Here is a 22,306-nt window from a genome sequence, read left to right on the forward strand (position 1 = left end):
TGTTGTAAGACCTACAGTGAGAAACCAACCAAACACCCAAATACCCTAAGCAAAAGCTGCCCAGTCTCAAAACTCCCTTTCCTTGAAAAAGCAGTTCTACTACAAGTAACCAAATCTCTACAAGCCATAAACCACTGGACCTCTTCCAATCCGATTTCGGACCCTTCTACAGCACAAAAACTGCACTAATCTGTCTGGTGGACGATTAATGACTTTTCTTAGACTATGAACAGCCCTCTCCCCTACTGCTCGTGGACCCCCTCGGCAGCATTTGACACCACATAACCTGCCTAATGGTCCTAGGACTCTGATAATTGCACTCATTCCACCTCTCTTTTCACCCATGCCCTCTTCTATGAAGTGTGCCACAAGGCTCCATCCTATCCTCATCACTATTCACAACTACATGGCTCCATTTGGCAAACTAATCAGAGCCTACCAGATCCCTGACCACATTAACGCTGATGATATCCAAATAGCTCTTTGCTGCAACTCTGGCCAGGCAGCCATAAAACTTAAACATCTGTCTAGAAATGATCCCAAACTGGTTAAACTAAAACCCTGAACCCATGTGATACAAATAGAGGGTATTGGTGGGTCTTATCCCTCCACGGGGAAGGTCTGGGGGAGAAGAGAAGGAGAAATTCTGGCTTCTGGAAGGGAAATCTGTAGCATCCCAGAGTGCTTTGGGAAGAAGTGTTACTGAGAAAATAGATTTTTTAAATTAAGTTAGATTTTTATATTCTGCTTTTTGTTCTTTTTCAGCACTTCAAAGTGGATTACATTCAGGTACTGTAGGTATTTCCCTATCCAGGGCTTATAATCTAAGTTTATACCTGAGGCAATGGAGGGTAAAGTGACTTGCCCAAGGTCACAAGGAGAAACAGTGGGATTTAAACCCTGGTCTCCTGGTTCATAAGGCCACTGCTCTAACCACTAGGCTATTCCTCCACTGGGAGGGTCCTGGGTGTGCAGAAGAGCTAACCTTTGTGGGAAAGAGTGTGTGATAGAGCCTACACTGTACTTTTGGAGTTTGGGACTTTTGTTTACTTTAAGGCACTATTCTCTGGTGTACTTATATTAGACTTTGTGTTTCCTGCCACCAGTTTCAGCAAAGATTTTATTTAGAAGAATAGCTTTGGAGAGAAGAGTAATTTATGTATGTGACTGGACTGGATTGCAAAACAGCGAGAAAGAGAGAGAGAGAGAGAACCTTAAGAGCCTTGAAAAGACATTCTTCCCCCTCATGCGGGAACCCTGGGAGTTCATGGGGCCATCCATGGTCCTCCCCATGTACTCCATGCCAAAGAGCTGACTGGGACAGGGATTACATATTTATCACTCTGTCTTATTTACAATGTTTCATTTCTGTATTATGGATGTAGGCTGTGCCTATTGCAGACCTCATCCTATGATGTAACATGCGTTGAACTCGTCTGCTGGAAAAGCTTGATATAAATAAATGACGATGATGCTGATTTTTGCAGGCAAGGAAGGACGGGGGAGTAAGGTGTGAATTGGTAACCTTAAAAGCCCAGATAGAAGCATGAGTCAATGAATATTCATAATGAACCAGAAAAGGCTCCACCCTACAGTGACAGTGCTGTGTAAAGCACCTCCCTCTTCCTCGTGATGTAATCAGGCTGCGCCCAACAGGAAGAGGAGCTGTCATGTGCTGGAGATAGAAAGGCACAGAGTATTTTCTCCCTTCATCCTGGAAACCAGAAATCGTCTGTCCTTTTAAAAGTTAAGACACTCAGCTGTTGCCTAGCTGAGAAGGAGCCCCCAATTAATTTATATTGCTGAAAGCAACAAACACAAAGAGGAAATGCCTGCAGGAGCTTCTTCGCAGGTAGGAGATTGCTCCCAACTTCCTGCTCTCGCTATACAAACACTGCTGCAGTTTTCTAACCTGGGACACTGCAGACCTAGGCTACAGAAAAGGTACTCTGGGATCTTCCTCAGTATAAGGAGAGAGATCAGTAGTCCAACAACGTAAAATTTTGTGTCTCAGATTCTATGTGTAACTAATTTCCAGTTCATATAAGCTTGCTCTGTGACAGTGAATTATTTACACCCAGAAAACTCTCCCCTTGCCCTGCCGAGCCCCAGCACTGGGAGGTCTCTTGATGGAGGGGATGCAGAAGGTGCTGAGTGTTTCTGGTTTGTGTTTCAGGTCCCAGTAACCTTTGAGGACATCGCTGTCTATTTCTCCCAGGAGGAGTGGAAGGATTTAGATGAAGGGCAGAAGGAGCTTTACAAGGAGGTGATGAAGGAGAATTATCAGATGCTCAGCTCACTGGGTAAGGGACAATTTTACATATGAGAGCCTCTAACTTGCTGCTACAACTTATTTAGTTTCTGACTGTATGTAGATTGCCATTCTAGTATGAGGTACTCTGATTTGGGTGAATTTCTTATTCAAAAGGGTGGACAGTAAATCCAAATAAATAAATGTGTATTAGCAATCTTTTTTTTTTAATTTATATTTTTATATTCCGCTTTTCGCACTTTTTCAGCAGTTCAAAGCAGATTACATTCCGGTACTGTAGGTATTTCCCTATCCCCAGAGGGCTTACAATCTAAGGGGGTCATTTTCTATCTGTATCGCACGCAAAAAGTCCCTTGATAGGGGTGGAATCGGGACCGGAAGAGGAGGAGTTGGGGCAGCATCAGGGCGGATGTGGCCGTAAGATAAGACCCATTATCGCCGCCAGTAGCGCGCTCAATAGCACCACCTTTCACGGTGGCGCTATTGGGTGCGAAAGCTGGCAGCGATAACACCACGGTGGTGCGATCGCTGCCGGCTTTCGCAGTCCCGCCCCCCCCCTGTTTACTGTGGGATTCACAAACCTGTGCGCCAATAGAAAATCCAGGCCTACGTTTGTACCTGAGGCAGTGGAGAGTAAAGTGACTTGCCCAAGGTCAAAAGGAGCGACAATGGGACTTGCACCCTGGTCTTCTGGTTTATAGCCCACTGCTCTAACCACTCCACTATCTTGAGTCATGATAAAGACAGTTCTGAACATGAGGTTTTCCGGGTGAGATTTGGTTAAAAAGTGAAAAGTGGGTGAGTGCTGTTGTGATCATTTTGAGGCCATTTTAAGCTGTGGTAAAACAGTGCATTTCTCTGGAATTACTAAACTGCAGATCCTGTGTCCTGCACATTTCTAAATCCTGCATTGCTGGGGCTGGTAGAGAAGGTGAGATCTCACCTCAGGGAAACACTCGGTCACAGCCATGGACCAGGATCTTAAAGTGCCCACAGGCTGCTATTGAAACCCCTTCCATCCCCAGGCTTTTGATGTCTTGTGGTGGCCATGTCCCCCTTCTCACAACTGGCCAGCACATGAAATATTCAGTAGCCACAGTTTCAGTCTTTAACTTGAAACAAATGGCTCCTAAAACTTGGCCAGTACCTCAGATCTCGAATTACTACTTCTCTTTCTCTCCCCTTCCTGTTTTCATCTCCTCCATGTCTCCTCCTTTCTTCTTTAGTCATTTCTAATCCACCTCCTTTCTCATCCTTCCTTTTTTTCCCCTCAGTTTCTGATCCTCCCTCTCTTTCCTAGGGGTGTGCACTGCAAATGTTTTCATTTACTGTTTAAAAAATGAACCAAACAATATGAAAGAGAAAAAAAATCAAACCCAAAAAACAAAAATGATTTAAAAAATGGTGTCCTGACTGGGGCCATGCACCCTCCCTCCTTCATCCTCACCCTCCCTTCACCTTCCCTGCATGCACCCAGACCTCCTGCTCAGTGCCTTCCCCCCTCCGTGGGGTCTCCTTGGGTTAGGAGTAATTCCCAGTCCCTCCTCCCCCGCCAGCGCCGTTTCCTTGTATGGAAGAAGCTGATGATGGTGCAGGCCTCAGGTCAGCCAGTGCCTCTCCCTGCTCTCCCCCAGACCTCCTGATTAGTGACTTCCCCCCTCCGTGGGGTCTCCATGGGACAGAAGTGATCCCCAGTCCCTCCTCCCCCGCCAGCGCCGTTTCCTTGTATGGAAGAAGCTGATGATGGTGCAGGCCTCAGGTCAGGCAGTGTCTCTCCCCTCGCTCACCCAGACCTCCTGCTCAGTGCCTTCCCCCCTCCGTGGGGTCTCCATGGGTCAGGAGTAATTCCCAGTCCCTCCTCCCCCGCCAGCGCCATTTCCTTGTATGGAAGAAGCTGATGGTGCAGGCCTCAGGTCAGCCAGTGCCTCTCCCCTCACCTGATGAGACCTCCTGCTCTCCCCCATCCGTGGGGGTCTCCATGGGTCAGGAGTGATCTGCATTCCCTCTTCCCCCGCCAGCGCCGTTTCCTTGTATGGAAGAAGCTGATGATGGTGCAGGCCTCAGGTCAGGCAATGCCGTTTTAGATTCTGCAGCGGAAGAGGAGGAGGAGGGACCGGGGATTACTTCTGCCCTGTTAAGACCTCATTGATGGGGTTGGATACTGAGGAGGGGGGTCCAAGGTGGGGGAGAAAGTGGGAATGAGGACGTGGAAACATTTTTGCTGCCGAGGGGTTCTCCATGTTGGAGATGTCCCAGGGACGGCTACTAATTCCTGTTTTTCTTTTGAGGATGATAGAAAAATGAAGAAATGTTTTCTCTTTCATTTTCAAAACAAAATGAAAGGAAACAGGAAATCTTTGTTTCAAACAAAAGCGCATCACTACTCTTCCTCATGTTTTTGCCTCCCCTCCTTCCTGTCACATCTCCAAGTCTCCCTTCCTCCCCTCCCCACCCCCCCCATCATCTCTTCTCCTCCTCCATCTTTGAGATCCAATCCCCGGAACAGTTCTCCTTCCTCCCATCCCTTCAGTATTGATAAGATCATGTTTCCACCCTCAAAGCTCACAAAAGAGCAAAATAAATTATCCAGATGCATAGGAAAAGTGAGAAAAGAATTGTAAGTTTCAAAATACAAATAAAAGGTTAGAGGGTTTTCAGTAATGCAGCATGGGTACCCGAATGTGAGGGGTTGAAGCTCCCACACTGCTCCACCTAATTGCTGCTTAATCCGCTGATTTAAGGTTGCTACTTTGGTTGTGGAGATTATGGCTGATATCCGAACATCCGAGGAACGCACAATTATGGCCATTTTACCTTTTCTTTTAATTTAAATATTGTAGGTTGCAGGGATGGCTTCCTTTTCTTTTCTTTTTTTTTTGTTCTTGTAAGTGAAGAACAAAGTATCTTTGTTTAAGTATTTTAAATGCAAACTTCATTTTTAAAATACTTATGGCTTACAGACACATAAAAGAAAATCAGTTCAGTTGTGAATGGGGTCTTTCCATATTTCTTCCTGATTTCATCATGTCGAGATTTCATCTCTGCTCTCCTTTCCTCCTGACAAACTGTTGAATCGCGCAGCGAGACCTCAAAAAAACAAAACAAAAAAACAACCCCTGCATGTAACTCGAGAGAGTGAAGGCCACAGGAGTAAAGATGGCGGCCCAAGAGGATGGGGGGTCCGCAGCGCTGGATGATCATTTCAGGAAATGACAGTCAGCAGTGGAGAAGATAAAGGAGGGTTTTGATAGCCACTGGAAACAACATCTGGGGGGAAGTGGAGCAGCGGGTGACGGTACAAGAAGATGACCTGGCGCGGATGACCTGACAACTGGCTGACTGACAGCAGTCCACAAGACCTGCGGGTTTAGAAAACCAGAACCATGGCCTGGGAACGGGATCTCCAGGTAGAATGGTCACCCCGGGAATGGAAGAGCATCTATCAGAGGTTAGGGGAAAGGTTACATCGCCTCGTCACTGGTAGAAGAAAATGCCTACAAACCGATGTACCGCTGGTATGTGTACCCTCAGAAATTACATAAAATCATGCCACGCCTATCGGACAAATGCTGGCAGGCTTGTGAGTTGGCAGGCACATTTTTTCCCATGTGGTGGGGCTGCCCTTTAATACAGGCAATGTGGCAGGAGATGTTTCAGTGGCTGGGAGATATGATTAACAGGCTTAGCCGCTCTTATCCCAGGCCGGGCATTACCAGGGTTAAAAATCCCAGGAATTTCGGAGGATCGCGATAGGATGGCTCACTATATTCTGACAGCCACTCGTTGTGAAACAGCAAAATTATGGGAAGCGCCTGATGTGCCAACAGAAGCAGACATACAAACAGAAGGTGGACAAAATATATTTATTGCCTAAAATAACAGCCTTTCAGCATAAATGTACTCTTAAATTTGAAAAGACGCGGCAAGCTTATTCGACCTGGAAATCTACACAGGACCCGCGTTCTCCGTCATTGCCAAATGTTTGAATGAATATTCCGTGATACTTTGACTTACAGAGAATTTGAGATTTGGTTACTGGTGCCTCTCCGTATTCTTCGCTTAGCTTGCATCTAACTTACCCTATGTTACATGTATAGGAGGTAGGGGGGAGGGGGGTTAAGGACAAAAAAGTTATCAGGGTTCAGGTGCTGTAGAGTAAATCGCCTGATCGCTTCCTTTATCGATTTTTTTTATGAGATATTTCGATGTTTTCGATCAGATATATAATCTGGTATTTGATACTGTGAGACATTCAGTTTGTTTCATCAGTACCTTTGCTGTATGCGATTCACTGTCTATTCTGTTTTGGTTAATAAAAACTTTAAATGGGGGAAAAAAAAAAAAGAAAACCGGGACCGTAGAAATGACCTGCAGCTTTCAGGTATCCCTGACTCCGTGAACAGATGACCAGTTTGCGAGTCGTTGAAAAGCCGGCTGCCGGACCAACTGGGCCCCCAGCTGTGAGGAAAGATCCGCTGTGCGGTGAATGTGCACGCCGGCTCGGCCCCCGGACAGGAGGAAACGGATAAACCAGGACCCATCATGGCTATGAATGTCCCAATGGGGCACACAAGGCCAAGTTGCTCCGGGCTTGCGGAGAAGCCTGAGCTGATGGAATACCAGGGGGGCTAAGCTGCTGCTATTCAACAATTATTCTCCCGTCGCAGTGCATGGAGAAAAGCACGGTGCCTGCCTGCCTGCTCGCTTAGAGTTTGTATCGCTGGGGAGTGGAGTTTGCGCTCCTTTTCCCAGCAAAGCTTCGTGCCTTCTGCAAGGGCAAGAGTTTGTAATTTTGCCTTCACTGAAGGAAACGACCGAATCCGAGTAAGGAAAACTGTGGTAGCGATGTCCGCGATCAGTGAGTTTACGGCTCGCTCCCAGGCAACCTGCAAGTTTTTTTATATCTGCAGCGTTCTAGGTATTTCTTAGACCGCAGTACTTGATATTGCATCAGGAATCATCCTTTTCGTTCCTGCTTTCTTCTTTGAGATACTGAGGTTGTCCTCTGCTTGTGCTGGGCCCTCATCTTTACGTGGGCCTTTCCCCTCACATCAGCCGCCTGTGCAGCAGGAACATAGTAGAAGCTGACTGGACTAGGTTAATTTTCTCCTATCCCACTTCCCACAGCACAATAGCTGACAGGTTATATAGTTCTGTTCCCTTTCGGGCATGGGTAACGTCTGCGGCTCGCCACGTGCTAACAGATGTCCACCGCAGAAGATGGAAGCGATCGGATGTGATGCTCTCAGCATAGAACTGTACCCGACTTGCGTCTGTTATCTTCCAGATCCAGATCTTCTGCATTTTTTTTTTTTACCTTTACCACCGGCAAGTGACAGTAACTTTCCAGGTGTTCTGTTATATTTTATTTTGTGTCCTTGTTCTTATGGCATGCGACGTTTATGTTTTGTTGGACAGGACGGCTCGCCCTGGCTGGTGAGGAGTGGATGCTGGGGGCAACGGGAAGGGATGTGCCCTGCAAGATATTTGTTGGGGGCTTAAGTGTGTGTGTGGGTTACGGATGGCTGTATGCATGGTGGTCCAGTGTTGAGCGAATGAGGATAGTGGTAATACGAGGAAAAAATCCTACTATATTTGTCTATATGCTGGGTTTGTTCACTTTGGTCTGTCGGCTGCCTGGGGCTAGGGAGCAGTTGAGAACTGTGAGAGGAAGTACTATTTAGCTGCAAGTGAGATCGTTCATGTGCTGCCTTATGGTTAAACTGTCTATTACTACTCTTAATGTGGACGGTATTCATTCTCCAGTCAAGCGTAAGAAACTTATCTGTGTTTCAGAAGTTAAAGTCACAGATCATTTTCATACAGGGGACTCATCTCTCCAACATAGAACATTCCAAGTTAAAGAGAGAATGGATAGGACAATTCATCGTATTTGTGCAGACAAGAGAGGAGTGGCCATTCTTTTTCACAATCGGCTCCCCCTTTTTGTTGGGTACTAATGTGCACGGTGAAGAAGGGCATGCCTTTTAACTTAAACTCAGAAATCCCCCACACATTTTAAAGAGTTTGATCATTCCCCTGTAGGCCACTACCAGACATATAGTGAATTCATTAATACATTAATTAGACTCATTCCAACTTCCATAGCAAGCTAAAACTTAAGTAGGAACTGAACAAATTTGAGATGAAGGCAGCAGTCCAGCAGCAAGAGGGGGGCCTCCCAGTCTTTTGCATTGAGTGTCAATTGTATGATTTTTTACCCACCGGTGAGAAGTTGTACATGTGCATGCGATGCAAAGAGCTCCTAGCTCTCAGAGAACGAGTCCGATCTTTGGAGGCAAGAGTGGCAGACCTGGAGGAGCTGAGGCAGACAGAGAGGTATATAGATGAGACCTTCAGGGACATAGTAGACAAGCCCCAACTCCAGTCTGGCATCCTGGTGTTGTCTTGGAGGAAGAAGGTCTCATGATTGGAGACCATCAACCTGGTGCAGCAGGAAAGGATCCTGTAGCAAGGACCTGCTCTCCAGGTGATGCATTGTCCTTTCACACTGAGGATGTGTCTCCCAGGGCTACTACCCAGGAGGGAAGGGTTAGGTTGGCCGTCATAGTTGGTGATTAGATGATTAGGAATGTAGATAGCTGGGTGGCTGGTGGGTGTGAGGATCGCCTGGTAACATGCCTACCTAGTGCGAATGTGGTGGACCTCACGCATCACCTAGATAGGATTTTAGACAGTGCTGGGGAGGAGCCGGTTGTCGTGGTATATGTGGGCACCAACGACATAGGAAAATGTGGGAGGGAGGTTCTGGAAGCCAAATTTAGGCTCTTAGGTAGAAAGCTTAAATCCAGAACCTCCAGGGTAGCATTCTCTGAATTGCTCCCTGTTCCACACGCAGGTCCCCAGAGGCAGGCAGAGCTCCGAAGTCTCAATGCGTGGATGAGACGATGGTGCAAGGAAGAGGGATTCAGTTTTGTAAGGAATTGGGGAACCTTTTGGGGAAGGGGGAGTCTCTTCCGAAGGGATGGGCTCCACCTTAACCAGGGTGGAACCAGACTGCTGGCACTAACCTTTAAAAAGGAGATAGAGCAGCTTTTAAACTAGAACAAAGGGGAAAGCAGACAGTAGCTCAGCAGCGCATGATTCTCAGTGGGAACACTGAGAGGAGAGGATCACCTTGCTGGTGGCTGAAAGGAATCAGTAAGTTTTTGCTTGGGACATTGTCTTTTTTAAAAGTATTGGGGCAAAGTTATCTATTTGGGAATATTATTTAGTGTGTTTGTGCTTTTAATAGTCAGAAAGGCAGTGAATAAACAAGTTAGACTGTTTGTATTTTTAAATAGTCAGTCAATAAGGTAGCTAGTAAGCAGTAGGTAGTGTGTTTATTTTTAAAAGTCTGCAGAACTGAGTGTTCTGCAGACTTTTAAAGAACTGAGTGTTTGTATTTAATACAAACTGAATGTTTGTATTAACAAAAAACAAACAAACAAACAAACCCCAAAAAGTAGCCAGAAGCTAGAAATAAGTTAGGAGCAGTGTATACCTAAGTAAAAAGGTTGAAAAGTTCAGCTCAGTTACTCACCTTGGAAAGGTGTTGAGGTAGTGTGATCGGGTTTGAATAGGGACCAACATTTGTTAATCAAGAGAACAGTGAGTCACTCTGGCTGACTAACTGAAGTTAAACTTGCCTGGACATTACATTCTTTGCCAAATCTTTCTTGTTTTGCCTATCTTAGGAAACCAAGATTTTATCCTGGGTATGAGCCAGGCCTCTATTCACACTCTGGTGTAGTAAACACCAGAGTGTGAATAAAGGCTTGAAGTACCCAATACATTTTAATACTTATGTATATGTTATGAAATCCTTTTCCCAGCTACAAGCCGGGTATGACCTTTTGTGCCTATTTGCAGGCCAGGCACTCTCTCTCATTCTTAAGGTGACCCCCCTGGAAAAATACAGTTATGGTCAAAGTCGGTGGATCGTATGCATGGCGTTTGGAGAGCAGAGAAATCCTCTCTCTCTCATTGGTACAAGTTCGGTAGGTTGGAATCTCCCAGACTTTTGAGTGATGTAAGCAGCTATTGGAGTAAGGTTCTGCAGACCGAAATTACTACGGTGGGTATTCAGAGGTACTGACAGTATTGATCTACCTGGTGAGAGAAATATGGTTTCGAGTTGATTCATCACTGTTATTTTGATAAGGTGAAAAAGACATCGCAGGGGGTTGAATGGATCCCCCGCTTTGCAACCGATTGTTGGCTTACTCCCAGCCCTGTGTTTTAAAATGAATTCAAACAATGTGAAAAGATTTTGCCATTTTGGAGGGAGACCCTTCACCATATGTCCGCCTCTGCCGGGATCCTCCTGGCTATAGATGGGAGGGGTACTTTTGTTGGAGGGGATCTTCTCTGACATGCCGAATGCACATAAGGATGAGAGGCGATCTCTAACTCTGGCCTCGCCGTCAGCCTGTAAGTGGGTACTGATAGCGTGGCTTGACAGCGTGAAAGGCTGGATATGTTAAATTTGAGACAAGGACGGTATCTGATGTGTACATTGCACTGTGGTTGCACATTTTCTGACATGCTAGTGAATGTAAAGGAGAAAGCCTTGTTTATGCCTGGGCGGCTCTCCAGATAGCATTAACTGGACGGATGGTGGTAAAACCCAACACTCTACAAGGTGCAGAGGAGTGAATGGATGTCTGTCTGTGCAGAGCGGTTGTTGTGGTAGGATGTTAATGGGAATAGGATGGGTTGATAGCTGTACGTTGGAGGTTTTATAATGTTGAAAAATGTTTCTGGGTTGGCGATCTGTAAAACCTGGATGATGATATTGCCTGTTTATGGTTAACAACTCATTGTACTTGTCAGGTGTCTTCTTTGAAGTATTGCGCACTTCCCAGAATAAATATTGTTTTGGAAAAAAAAATGAATGTATAAATTTTTACAAACCTCCCACAGAATTTCTGCAGAATTGCTGCATCTTTGCCACAAAAATTTTTTAACTTCTACCAAAAACAATCTACCCCGAGCCGGCTTCCCCCTCCTCTCTTTACTGTGTGGTGTCTGCCGCAGCTGAGAAGGGAGGAGGGATTCACCCAGAGCTCAGTCAAGCAAGAATGATATCTGGGTGTGGAGAGAAGCTATGAATGCTTGGGGCAGTGTGAGGAGTGGCGAGTGTTGGGGGAGATGAGGAGAGGTGATATTGCATATACTGCAGCTTGTGGTTTGTTGCTTTGTTGCACAGTGCATTTGGTTGTAAGCTGCAGCTCTCAGCCCACAGGGGTGGGAAGTCTCTATCATTGCTGAGCATCTTCTATTACTGAGCATTACTGAGCATCTTCTATTAAACTGAAACAGACAATACCAACCAATCACTACAAGGTTTTACTTCTTGTTAAACTTTTTATCTCTCCTCTAACTCTAATCCCAGTTAGAATAACCCCTGTTTTATTGTAACTTTTTCTTCTATGCACTTGTTATACTTTTGTAATGTATACTCTTACGTTTTAGCTATGTACGTTATAATGTATTGCTCACCCCTTGTTTTATGTAAACCGACATGATACGAACTTCCGTGAATGCCGGTATAGAAAAACACAAATAAATAAATAAAAATAAATAAATAAATTGCTCTACAGTGACACCTAGTGTCTGGACTCCGGGATCACATTTGGACATGCTGAGGAGAGCCTGGTAAGTCATCCTTGGCCCAGGAATATGATGATGAGACTTCAAGGGAGAGGAAGAGTTAATAAAAGTAGGGCTAAATATACTGCAGACGGTGGAGTGGAGGACTGGCTTAGTAGTAAGATCAGAGCACTGAGTACCAGAGAAGCCAGGGTTCAAATTCCACTTCTCCTACTGATGCTCCCTGTGACTTTAGGAAAATCACTGTACTCTCCATTGCCTCAGGTACCAACTTATAGCCGGATTTATCAAATTGCTGTAAATATTGCATGCGGTGATATATGTGCAGCCTAACATGAAGACTTTGGCTCAGGCCTTTGGCTCACTTACCCAGAATCCTTTTGCTGCCTTAGCCTAACTCAAACAGACTCTGGTTATGAAGGAACTCAGACTGACCTGAGCTGGAATGGCTACTGGGAGACATCTGGAATTAATTCAGACCTAGCCAGATATGATGAAGGGTCATGAGGTCACAACAAACGTATGGACCAAGCTATGTTCTCACAGAATCCTGTCTCTGCTGTCTCGTCTGAAGAGGCCCAGTGTAACTGGATATTCCCATAAGATTATGAGTCTGATCAAACGACTTGCATAGGAGTGACAGAACAAAGAACTGCTAAGAACTACTAGAATGATTGATAGCCATCATCAGACACGTGGCCTACTGAAACTAATCATCAGACATGTAGGTCTCTGCTAGGCCTAATTGGATCTTAAAGTGGGAGGGGGGACCAGGGAGACTTAGCCATAAGTCTCTGATGTAGACCCACGTGGTACCTGATACTCTATGCAGTCCTATTAGGGATCATTGTATGTTTTATCTATAAAAAGTCAGCCCTCACTTACAAACGTGAAGATAGGCAGGCAGAGCTTGGAAAAATATAAAGCTCCCTCTCTATCTCCCAGAGGTCTCATAAAATTGGCTTTTAATATTAAATAAACTTAAATTGGTTTGTATTAAAGCTGGACCTCTGTGTACTATTGAAGCAGCACAGTTACGCTACTTTTAATGGCACAAACAAATTAGACAGTAGTAGAAAAATAGAGAGAGAATTTGCGGAAAAATCGCTAATCGCGTTATGGGCATAACGCACCACAACGCACAGCTTAACGCAATTAAAAAAGTTGTAGTTATTTTCAGCTTAAAACTGTGCGATATGGTGCGTTATGGCTTCGCAAAGTGCAAAGCCAGCCCACTTTTTCGGAAATCCCGCCCTGGACTCCTCCCCAACCCTCCCCTTTTTAAAATTTGCATCACACCATGTCCTGTTGACCTATTGGATAAATAAAAGACAAATGGAAAAAAAAACAAATTTGCATCACACCATACGTTATGGCGCTTATCGCGTGCGTTAAAGTGTTTTCGCACGCGTTAAGGCGTTTTTCGCATGAGGAAAAGCCTTAACTCTTGCAAAAACACCATAACGCGATTTGAAAAATGACCCTATTAGATTGTAAGCCAGGTGTTCTCAAACTCAGTCCTTGAGGTCCGCAGCCCAGCCAGGTTTTCGGGATTAACACAGTGAATATGCATGAATTGCCACATGAGATCTATTGGCATAAAATAGAGAAATAGTATGCAACCCAGATCTCATGCTTATTCATTGAAAGACCTCTTGAACAGGGACCTTCTATATCTAAATAAAGAATAATGAGACTGGTGTATATTACAAGGCAGATAATATATTAAACTGTTCAAAGTGGGAGCTAGACTTTAAAAGATGAGCAGAGGGGTTTTATTTGAGATTTCTGAGACAGACAGGGGCCTGAAACTGTTCCTCTATTAACAAGGGTTTGAATATTTTTTTCCTTCTGGCTGATGAATATCTTTGTGCTGAAAAGTTTTCTAATCTGGGGGAATTACACTCTGAGTGATGATGAGAAAACTAATGCAGTGTTCTTATCCCAGGATCAGGCTCTCCGACTGTCACCCCTGATATTATATCCTGCATTGAACGAGGGGAAGAGCCGTACATCAGGGATGAGCCGGGATCAGAGGAAGAAGAAACTGAGAAAAGCAGTAAAAGCTCAGGTGAGTGCAGTAATATGAGGGAGCAGGGTAAAACTGCTGAGCTGGAGAGTGGAAGTGCAGAGACCCCTTCACAAGCTCCTTTGGAGAGCTCTGTAATCACTCACAGTGTTTCTGTTACAGACAGCAGTTACAGACAGAGAGAGGTGGTCGAGGGTTAAGTAATTTTGTGAAAGCAAGGACATCCTCACCAAGTGGAAAAGATCTGGTGAGAGTGACTTGATAAGAAACTGGCAGCAAATGGCAGATAATAATAAAATCAACTAGTTCAGGGTAATTGAAGCTGATTTTGAAATTGTCTGCATAAGGAGAAACAGGATCTAGGTAAATTAGTGTCTAGCATTTTTACATGATTGTGAATTTAATTATCAAAATCTCAGGGGGAGATCATATGGGCTCATGTCCTAGCAACGCCTCTGCATATATTTGCATATTAAAGTGTAATAGTTTATGTATTTTTATAAAGACAATTTCTTTTTTAATGTTTAAACTTTCATCAAGAACAAACATAACCTATAAGTGTATTGTACCTGTTAATATTCAGTGCTGTTGAGCCAGATAAGTTTGGACATTTATGGCTAAGTGGCATTATTTGAATATTCAGCCACATTCAGTGATCACCACTTTGCTGGTTAACTGTTTAGCTGGATAAAGAGATATCAGGCTAAGTGGTGGGTGGGATGAGGGCATTCTGAGGTGTGGCTACTTATCATGCTATCTTAGCCACATAAGTGCCGATATTCAGCCTTATACAACTAAGTTAGACCTTCTATTAAGCATATGAACATAAGAAATTGCCATACTGGGTCAGATCAAGGGTCCATCAAGCCCAGCATCCTGTTTCCAACAGAGGCCAATCCGGCTGCAAGTATCTGGCAATTACCCACACACTAAGCAGATCCCATGCTACTGATGCAATTAATAGCAGTGGCTATTCCCTAAGTAAAATTGATTAATAGCAGTTAATGGACTTCTCCTCCAAGAACTTATCCAAACCTTTTTTATTTTTTTTTTAATTTGGAAAATTTTTTATTATCCAAACCTTTATTAAATCCAGCTACACTAACTGCGCTAACCACATCCTCTGGCAACAGATTCCAGAGCTTTATTGTGCATTGAGTGAAAGAATTTTCTCTGATTAGTCTTAAATGTGCTACTTGCTAACTTCATGGAATGCCCCCTAGTCCTTCTATTATTCGAAAGTGTAAATAACTGATTCACATTTACCCATTCTAGACCTCTCATGATTTTAAAGACCTCTATCATATCCCCCCTCAGCCGTCTCTTCTCCAAGCTGAACAGCCCTAACCTCGTCAGCCTTTCCTCATAGGGGAGCTGTTCCATGCTCTTTATCATTTTGGTCGCCCTTCTCTGCACTTTCTCCATCGCAATCATATCCTTTTTGAGATGAGGCGACCAGAATTGTACACAGTATTCAAGGTGCAGTCTCACCATGGAGCGATACAGAGGCATTATGACATTTTCCATTTTATTTTCCATTCCCTTCCTAATAATTCCTAACAATCTGTTTGCTTTTTTGATCGCCATAGCATACTGTGCCCATGATCTGGGTCTGGATCTCTTTTCCTGGGAGGTAACTCCTCACTAAGATAGATCCTAACATTGTGTAACTACAGCAAGGGTTATTTTTCCCTATATGCATCACCTTGCACTTGTCCACATTAAATTTCATCTGCCATTTGGATGCCCAATTTTCCAGTCTCACAAGGTCTTCCTGCAATTCATCACAATCTGCTTGTGATTTAACTACTCTGCATAATTTTGTTTCAACTGCAAATTTGATCACCTCACTCATCTAACCCCTTTCCAGATAATTAATAAATATAAAAAGTCCAAGTGCAGATCCCTGAGGCACTCCACTGTTTACCTTTTTCCACTGTGAAAACTTACCATTTAATCCTACTCTCTGTTTCCTGCCTTTTAACCACAAAGGACTCTTATTCCATGACTTTCTAGTTTTCGTAGAAGCCTCTCATGCAGGACTTTGTCGAATGCCTTCTGAAAATCCAAATACACCACATCTACTAGTTCATCTTTGTCCACATGTTTATTCACCTCTTCAAAAAAATGTAGGAGATTTGTGAGGCAAGACTTCCCTTGGGTAAATCCTTGTTGGCTGTGTCCCATCAAACCATGTCTATCTAAATGTTTTGTGATTTTTTTTCTTAATAATAATTTCCACGATTTTTCTCGGCACTGACATCAAGCTCACCGGTCTATAGTTTCCCAGATCACCCCTGGATCCCTTTTTAAATATCGGGTTTACATTGGCCATCTTCCAATCTTCAAGTACATCAGATGATTTTAATGATAGGTTACAAATTAATTGAATTAGGTCTGAAATTTAATTTTTTAGTTTTTCAGAACCCTCTGGTGTATACCATCCGGTCCAGGTGATTTACTACCATTCAGTTTGTCAATCAGGCCTACCACATTTTCCAGGTTCACCATGATTTGGTTCAGTTCATCTGAAAACCTTCTCCAGAATGGGTATCTCTCCAACATCCTCTTCAGTAAACAACGAAGCAAAGAAATCGTTTAATCTTTCCGCGATGGCCTTATCTTCTCTAAGTGCTTCTTTAACTCCTTGATCATTCAATGGTCCAACCAATCCCCTCACAGGCTTTTTGTTCGGATATATTTTAAAAGTTTTTACTGTGAGTTTTTGCATTTACAGCCAACTTCTTTTCAAATTCTCTCTTAGCCTGTCTTATCAATGTCTTACATTTAACTTGCCAATGCTTATGCTTTATCCTATTTTCTTCTGTTGGATCCTTCTTCCAATTTTTGAATGAAGATTTTTTGGCTAAAATAGCTTTTTTCACCTTACCTTTTAACCATGCCGGTAATCATTTTGCCTTCCTTCCACCTGGACTGTGCTTCTAGGATGGCATTTTTTAACAATGTCCACGCTTCTTGCACACTTTTTACCTTTGTAGCTGCTCCTTTCATTTTATTTCTAACTATTTTTCTCATTTTATCAAAGTTTCCCTTAGTTTAGTGCTAGAGCCATGGATTTATTTACTGTCCCTTTCCAGCCATTAATTAAAATTTCTTCATCTTGTCGCTTTCCTTCCCATGCAAGAGGACAACACACAGCATTATAGGCCAATATTGTTTGGAGTGGAGGAGTAGCCTAGTGATTAGAGCAGGGGGCTGAGAACCAGGGAAACCAAGGTTCAATTCCTACTGCTACTCCTTGTGACCTTGGGCAAATCACATCACCCTCCATTGCCTCAGGTACAAACTTAGGGCCTCATTTACTAAGCATTTTCCCCATAGACACAGAATGGGAGAAAAGCCTTAATAACTCGGGCCCTGACATTGTGAGCCCTCTGAGGAGAGGTAAATATGTTCAGTACCTGAATGTTATCCACTTTGAAGTGCCAAAAAAAAAGCAGAATATAAATCAAATAAATAGGTATGATGCATTGCTTGTAAAACTTTCACACTATGACCTCTTCAGAAGAATAGCAAGAACACTCAAGAAAAAACAATTGTTATTGTATTACTGAACTCATTCAACTGTGTTTCTTTCACAGTAATGCCCAATGTTTACTTTTTTTTTTATCTAGAAAATGGTAATCCTAGATACAGTTATACAGAGACACATCCCTGGGAGCTCAGTGAGAATCCAGAAGGGAACAAGATGTTATCAGAAAGAGATGCAGAGAATATGTCTTCCTATTCTGAGAGGGGTAAAAAATGCAGGCGTCAATCCATCAAAGAAAAGAAGCAAAGAAATTCAACAGGAGGCTCAGCACTTAGTGAGCAAAGTGCCAGAAATACCCCACATATGGAGGAAGAGCAGAGAAACCATACAACAGAAGAAAAATGTGTATGTGATGTTTGTGGGATATTTCTCAGGGATCCAGTGACTCTGAAATCACAGCAGAGATCTCACATGGAAGAGAGACCATCTACATCTGCAGACTGTGGGAAAACCTTCAGTCAGAAGGAAGAACTAAAGAAAACATTCACAGGAGAAAAACCTTTTACATGTTCTGAGTTTGAGACAGGTTTCAGTAGTAAGCGAGAACTAATGCAACACCAGGAAATCAACAAAGGAGAGAGACAGTGTACAAATGCAGCACATTCAAAAAGCTTATTTACTAAAGCAAGCGTCACAAAATACAAGAAAAACTGCATAGAAGAGAAAGCAGTTTCTTCTACTGATAGTGACAAACTCTTCAATGAGAAAGAAACCGTTACAAAACATCCAAAATTCTGTGAAGGAGAGAGACAAAATTCTAGTAATGAATGCAATAAAAGCTTCTGTCAAAAGAAAGTCTTTTCAATAGCAACAGAAACACTCACTAAGGAGAGATCTTTCTCTTGCACTCAGTCTGAAAAAAGCTTCAGTAGGAAAGCAGACCTCCCACAACAGACAATCCACAAAGGAGAGAGACAATTTACATCTTCTGAATGTGGTAAAAGTTTCAGTCAAAAGACAAAATTCACAAATCATCAGAGAACCCACACTAGATTGAAAATATTTACATGTAATGAGTGTGGTAAAAGCTTTAGTAGGAAAACATACTTCACACATCACCAGCGAGTTCATACAGCAGTCAAACTATTTACATGTACTCTTTGTGGAAAAGGCTTCAGTAAGAAGAGCTATCTCTCATATCACCAAAGAATCCATACTGGATTAAAACTATTTAGATGTATTGAGTGTGGCAAAAGATTCAGTCGCGGAACATTTCTCAGAGAACACCAGAGAACCCACACTGGAGTGAAACCATTTACATGCACTGAATGTAGTAAAAGCTTTGGTTACAAAAAATCTCTTGCAGTCCACCAGAGAATTCACACTGGAGTAAAACCATTTATGTGTACCGAGTGTGGTAAAAGCTTTCGTCACATCAATTATCTCAAAATCCACCAGAGAACCCATACTGGAGTTAAACCATTTACATGTACTGAGTGTGGGAAAAGCTTCACTCGTAGAACATCTCTTACAGAACACCAGAGAACCCACACTGGAGTGAAACCATTTACATGTACTGAGTGTGGGAAAAGCTTCTGTCACAAAAAAACTCTCACTGTTCACCAGAGAATTCACACGGGAGTAAAGCCATTTACTTGTACTGATTGTGGCAGCAGTTTTAGGCAGAAGAGCAATCTCACAAGCCACCAGAGAATCCACACTGGAATAAAACCATTTATATGTACAGAGCGTGATAAAAGCTTCAGTCAGAAAAGTGAGCTCACAAGCCACCAGAGTATACACATTGGAATAAAATCATTTACATGTACTGAGTGTGGTTAAAGCTTCGGTTGCAAGGTAAACCGCACAAAATACCAGAGAATCCACAGTCAAGCGAAACAATTGATATGTACTGAATGTGGTGAAATTTTCAGATAAAATAATAACTCTCAAAATTCACCAGAAAATTCATAATGGATTGGAATAACTTATTATATTATTATGTTATGCTTATCCCAAGTTACCACACCCCTCGTTCCTTGTAAACCGATATGATGTTACCACGAATACCGGTATATAAAAGCTTTTGAATGAATAAATAAATAAATAAATAATGTGCTGAGTTTGGTAAAAGCTTTAGTCTCAAATATCTCAAAATTCACCTGAGAACCCATACTGGAATAAAAGCTTCACTGAGAAAGCAAAAAGCAAGAGCCTGCAGATAATCTACCACAGGACTGAAAGGTAAAATTCCATAACCCCAAATTAAGCAAAAAGAAAAATATCTCTTTCTGAGGACTTTATTATAAAAGGACTTAAGCAGCATATACAAATAGGGTGCACAAATTCAGCTCAAGTTACTGAGAGAAAAGATTAGTGAAAAGAATAATAGGACAGCACTAGCCAACTCTAGTACTCAAGAGCCACAAATAGACCAGGTTTTCAGGAGATCCGTAATGAATATGAGCAGTTCTTTATGTATAATCTGTTTATAAGGTCCAACCTCCTTTACCTACAATCTCAACATATGCTGATTCTTACAAATTACATGAAATCTATGAAGAAATATTCTGGTTTTTACATCCAACTCTTTAAGATCTTTATTAGACCACTCTACTATTCAAAAACTATAGGACAGTGAAGGATTTGCAAGTTGATCAATATCTTCTATCTTATTTTGTGTTATAGCACATTTCAAAATCAGTTTCAGGCTCCTATATCAAGAAATGCCAACTCTGGGCCTCAAGAGCCAAAAATAGTCCTGGTTTTCAGGATATCTGCAAAGAATATGCATGAGATTTGCATTCAACAGAGGTAGTGCATGTAAATCTGCTTATAGGCCTTCAAGGATACCTGACAGCTTCAACAGAGCCTGTTACTTTTTTACTTCAGCACTTCTTCAGTAAATGGTCAAAATCTGTCTCCATCATTTCATTTGAATGATCATTTCAGCAAGTGGAATTAATGTGAATTTACCAGCATGTTTTGGAAAAGAGACAACAGAATTTGCAAAACAAGAGACAAAAACTCTAAAGAATCTGACCAACAGATAAGGAAAATCAATTGGCAAATATACAAATATAATAGTGAGGAAATTACATTAGAGTGAGGTACATTATAGTAGGAGGTACAGAGAATTACTTCAGAAACCCCACATGGGTCAAGATTAGACTCATGAATGGTTAAGGAGAGGTGATTTTTTACACTTGAGAATAAAAGATTGATAATTGTAGCACAGGATAGCAGATTACATACAATTTGGTTTACAGCCAGCATTGAAAAAAAATGATAAAACAGAGAAATGCTGACTCTGTAAAATAGGACTAGAAACAGTTACACACTTCATCGCTGGATGTTAGTGTTGATGACAGAAGTTCTGTATACAGGAAGGCATAATAAGGTGGCACGTCTAATCCATTGTAACATCACCATACCAGAAAAACACTGGGTATACAACCCTGAGAGAATTGTAGATAATGAAGAAGTTGTGATTACCTGGAACATCTCCATCATAACAAATAAACAGCTTGATGCAAGAAAACTGGATATTGTGATAGAGGAAAAAACACAAGAATGGCATTGCTTATAGAAGGGTTCATAACCAGGCAACATATTGATCTTATAGAGAAAGAGAAGATCCTCAAGTATCAAATGATGTAATTAGAGACCATGAAAATGTGGTAGCGGTGAGGTTCCCATGAAAAAACTTGGAGTGAAACGTGGGGTTAATATGATCGCTGCTTATTTTCTTGAATGAAATCTCCTACCTAATATGATAATGAGAGAGATTTATGGGCAATTGTATGTCAAGAATTGTGAACATTGTAAATTCGTTGAGACTGGTGAATTGGAGGATTCCGCTTGTTTTTTTTCAAATTGGGATTATTTTTGGATTTTTTTTGCTAAGTCACAGTGATCTCTACTTTTGTTGAGGTCTCTCATTATGATTCATTTTTTGGGTGGTGGTACTGTTGATTTTTAGATTTTTTCCTGTTTGATTTTTGATGTTTGTGTTTTTTATGTGTTCTTGTTTTGTTTACTGTTTGTTGGCCCTTCCATGTTTGTATAATATGAAATGTATTAAATGTATGTATTTGCTTTAGTTTAATATTATTTTTGAATGATTTTAAAAATCTTCTGTTTTTGATTTATGTTTTGATAAAGTTTGCAGTGTGAATAGATTATGTAAATGATAGACCTTTAATTCATGTAGGGAGATAGGTTGAAAAGACAAATTCACAACAGATTCAGAGATTCACAAACCTACCAAGGATGAATCCGTAGGTTTACCAGAATATGAAGTTTCCTTTGTTGTGCCCTCCCTTGTGTGTTTAATGAGCCTCTTTTGCCTTATGTCCTTTCTAAAAAAAAAAAAAGAGCCCATCCCAATTTCTCAGCAGAGGAATCATGAGAAGATGGAGTCCAAGGTCACAGTTTTTCTTTGTTTACAATGTCAAATATTAGACATCCAAGGATATACCTTGGCAATAATCACCTTCATCTCTTCTAAAAATAATTTTTTATCTTCAGTTGTTATAATTCATTACAGAAAAGATCCATGCAACGAGTCAACTCAGCATAATTTAAATGCCGCCTCCATCAAAACCCAATTTCAAGGATTCCATACAGTTATCTGTGTCTCTCTTGATCTCAGCCAAAGAAGCCTGGGTGGTTTCATTGATTAAAACCATTAAATCCATCCCACATTTGTCAAAAATGGTTTTCCGAATAGAAACCAAGGCTTAATTTTTTAAAGACAAATAAGGTTCTTTAATAATCCTCAATCCATGAGGAATCCATTTAACCCACAGATGCTCAATTAAAGTGGAGGCATTCAGATCAGAATGAATCGCCCATTTGTCTAACCATTTTAAATCGTTCCACTTCATTAACAGTA

The 22,306-nt window shown here is 42.1% G+C and overlaps 1 protein-coding gene across 1 annotated transcript; it reads left to right on the forward strand.

The window, feature by feature from the left end:
* Nucleotides 1-1,654: 1,654 nt before the first annotated feature.
* Nucleotides 1,655-21,818, forward strand: LOC115083840 (gastrula zinc finger protein XlCGF26.1-like). The gene is made up of 4 exons (XM_029587867.1): nucleotides 1,655-1,852; nucleotides 2,177-2,303; nucleotides 13,836-13,958; nucleotides 17,552-21,818. The coding sequence occupies exons 1-4, from the start codon at nucleotides 1,829-1,831 to the stop codon at nucleotides 19,249-19,251; spliced, it is 1,974 nt and encodes a 657-aa protein (XP_029443727.1). The 5' UTR covers nucleotides 1,655-1,828; the 3' UTR covers nucleotides 19,252-21,818.
* Nucleotides 21,819-22,306: the final 488 nt, after the last annotated feature.

The sequence above is a fragment of the Rhinatrema bivittatum genome, chromosome 2 (genome assembly GCF_901001135.1).
Source record: "Rhinatrema bivittatum chromosome 2, aRhiBiv1.1, whole genome shotgun sequence".
Lineage (NCBI taxonomy): Eukaryota > Metazoa > Chordata > Amphibia > Gymnophiona > Rhinatrematidae > Rhinatrema > Rhinatrema bivittatum.

What these genes read in the sequence shown, in the direction of transcription:
- LOC115083840 (XM_029587867.1), top strand. Translation starts at nt 1,829, where the DNA reads ATGCCTGCAGGAGCTTCTTCGCAG. An exon ending in CTGCAGGAGCTTCTTCGCAG is followed by an intron (nt 1,853 to 2,176) that starts GTAGGAGATTGC and finishes TTTGTGTTTCAG; the next exon opens with GTCCCAGTAACCTTTGAGGA. An exon ending in GAAAAGCAGTAAAAGCTCAG is followed by an intron (nt 13,959 to 17,551) that starts GTGAGTGCAGTA and finishes TTTTTTATCTAG; the next exon opens with AAAATGGTAATCCTAGATAC.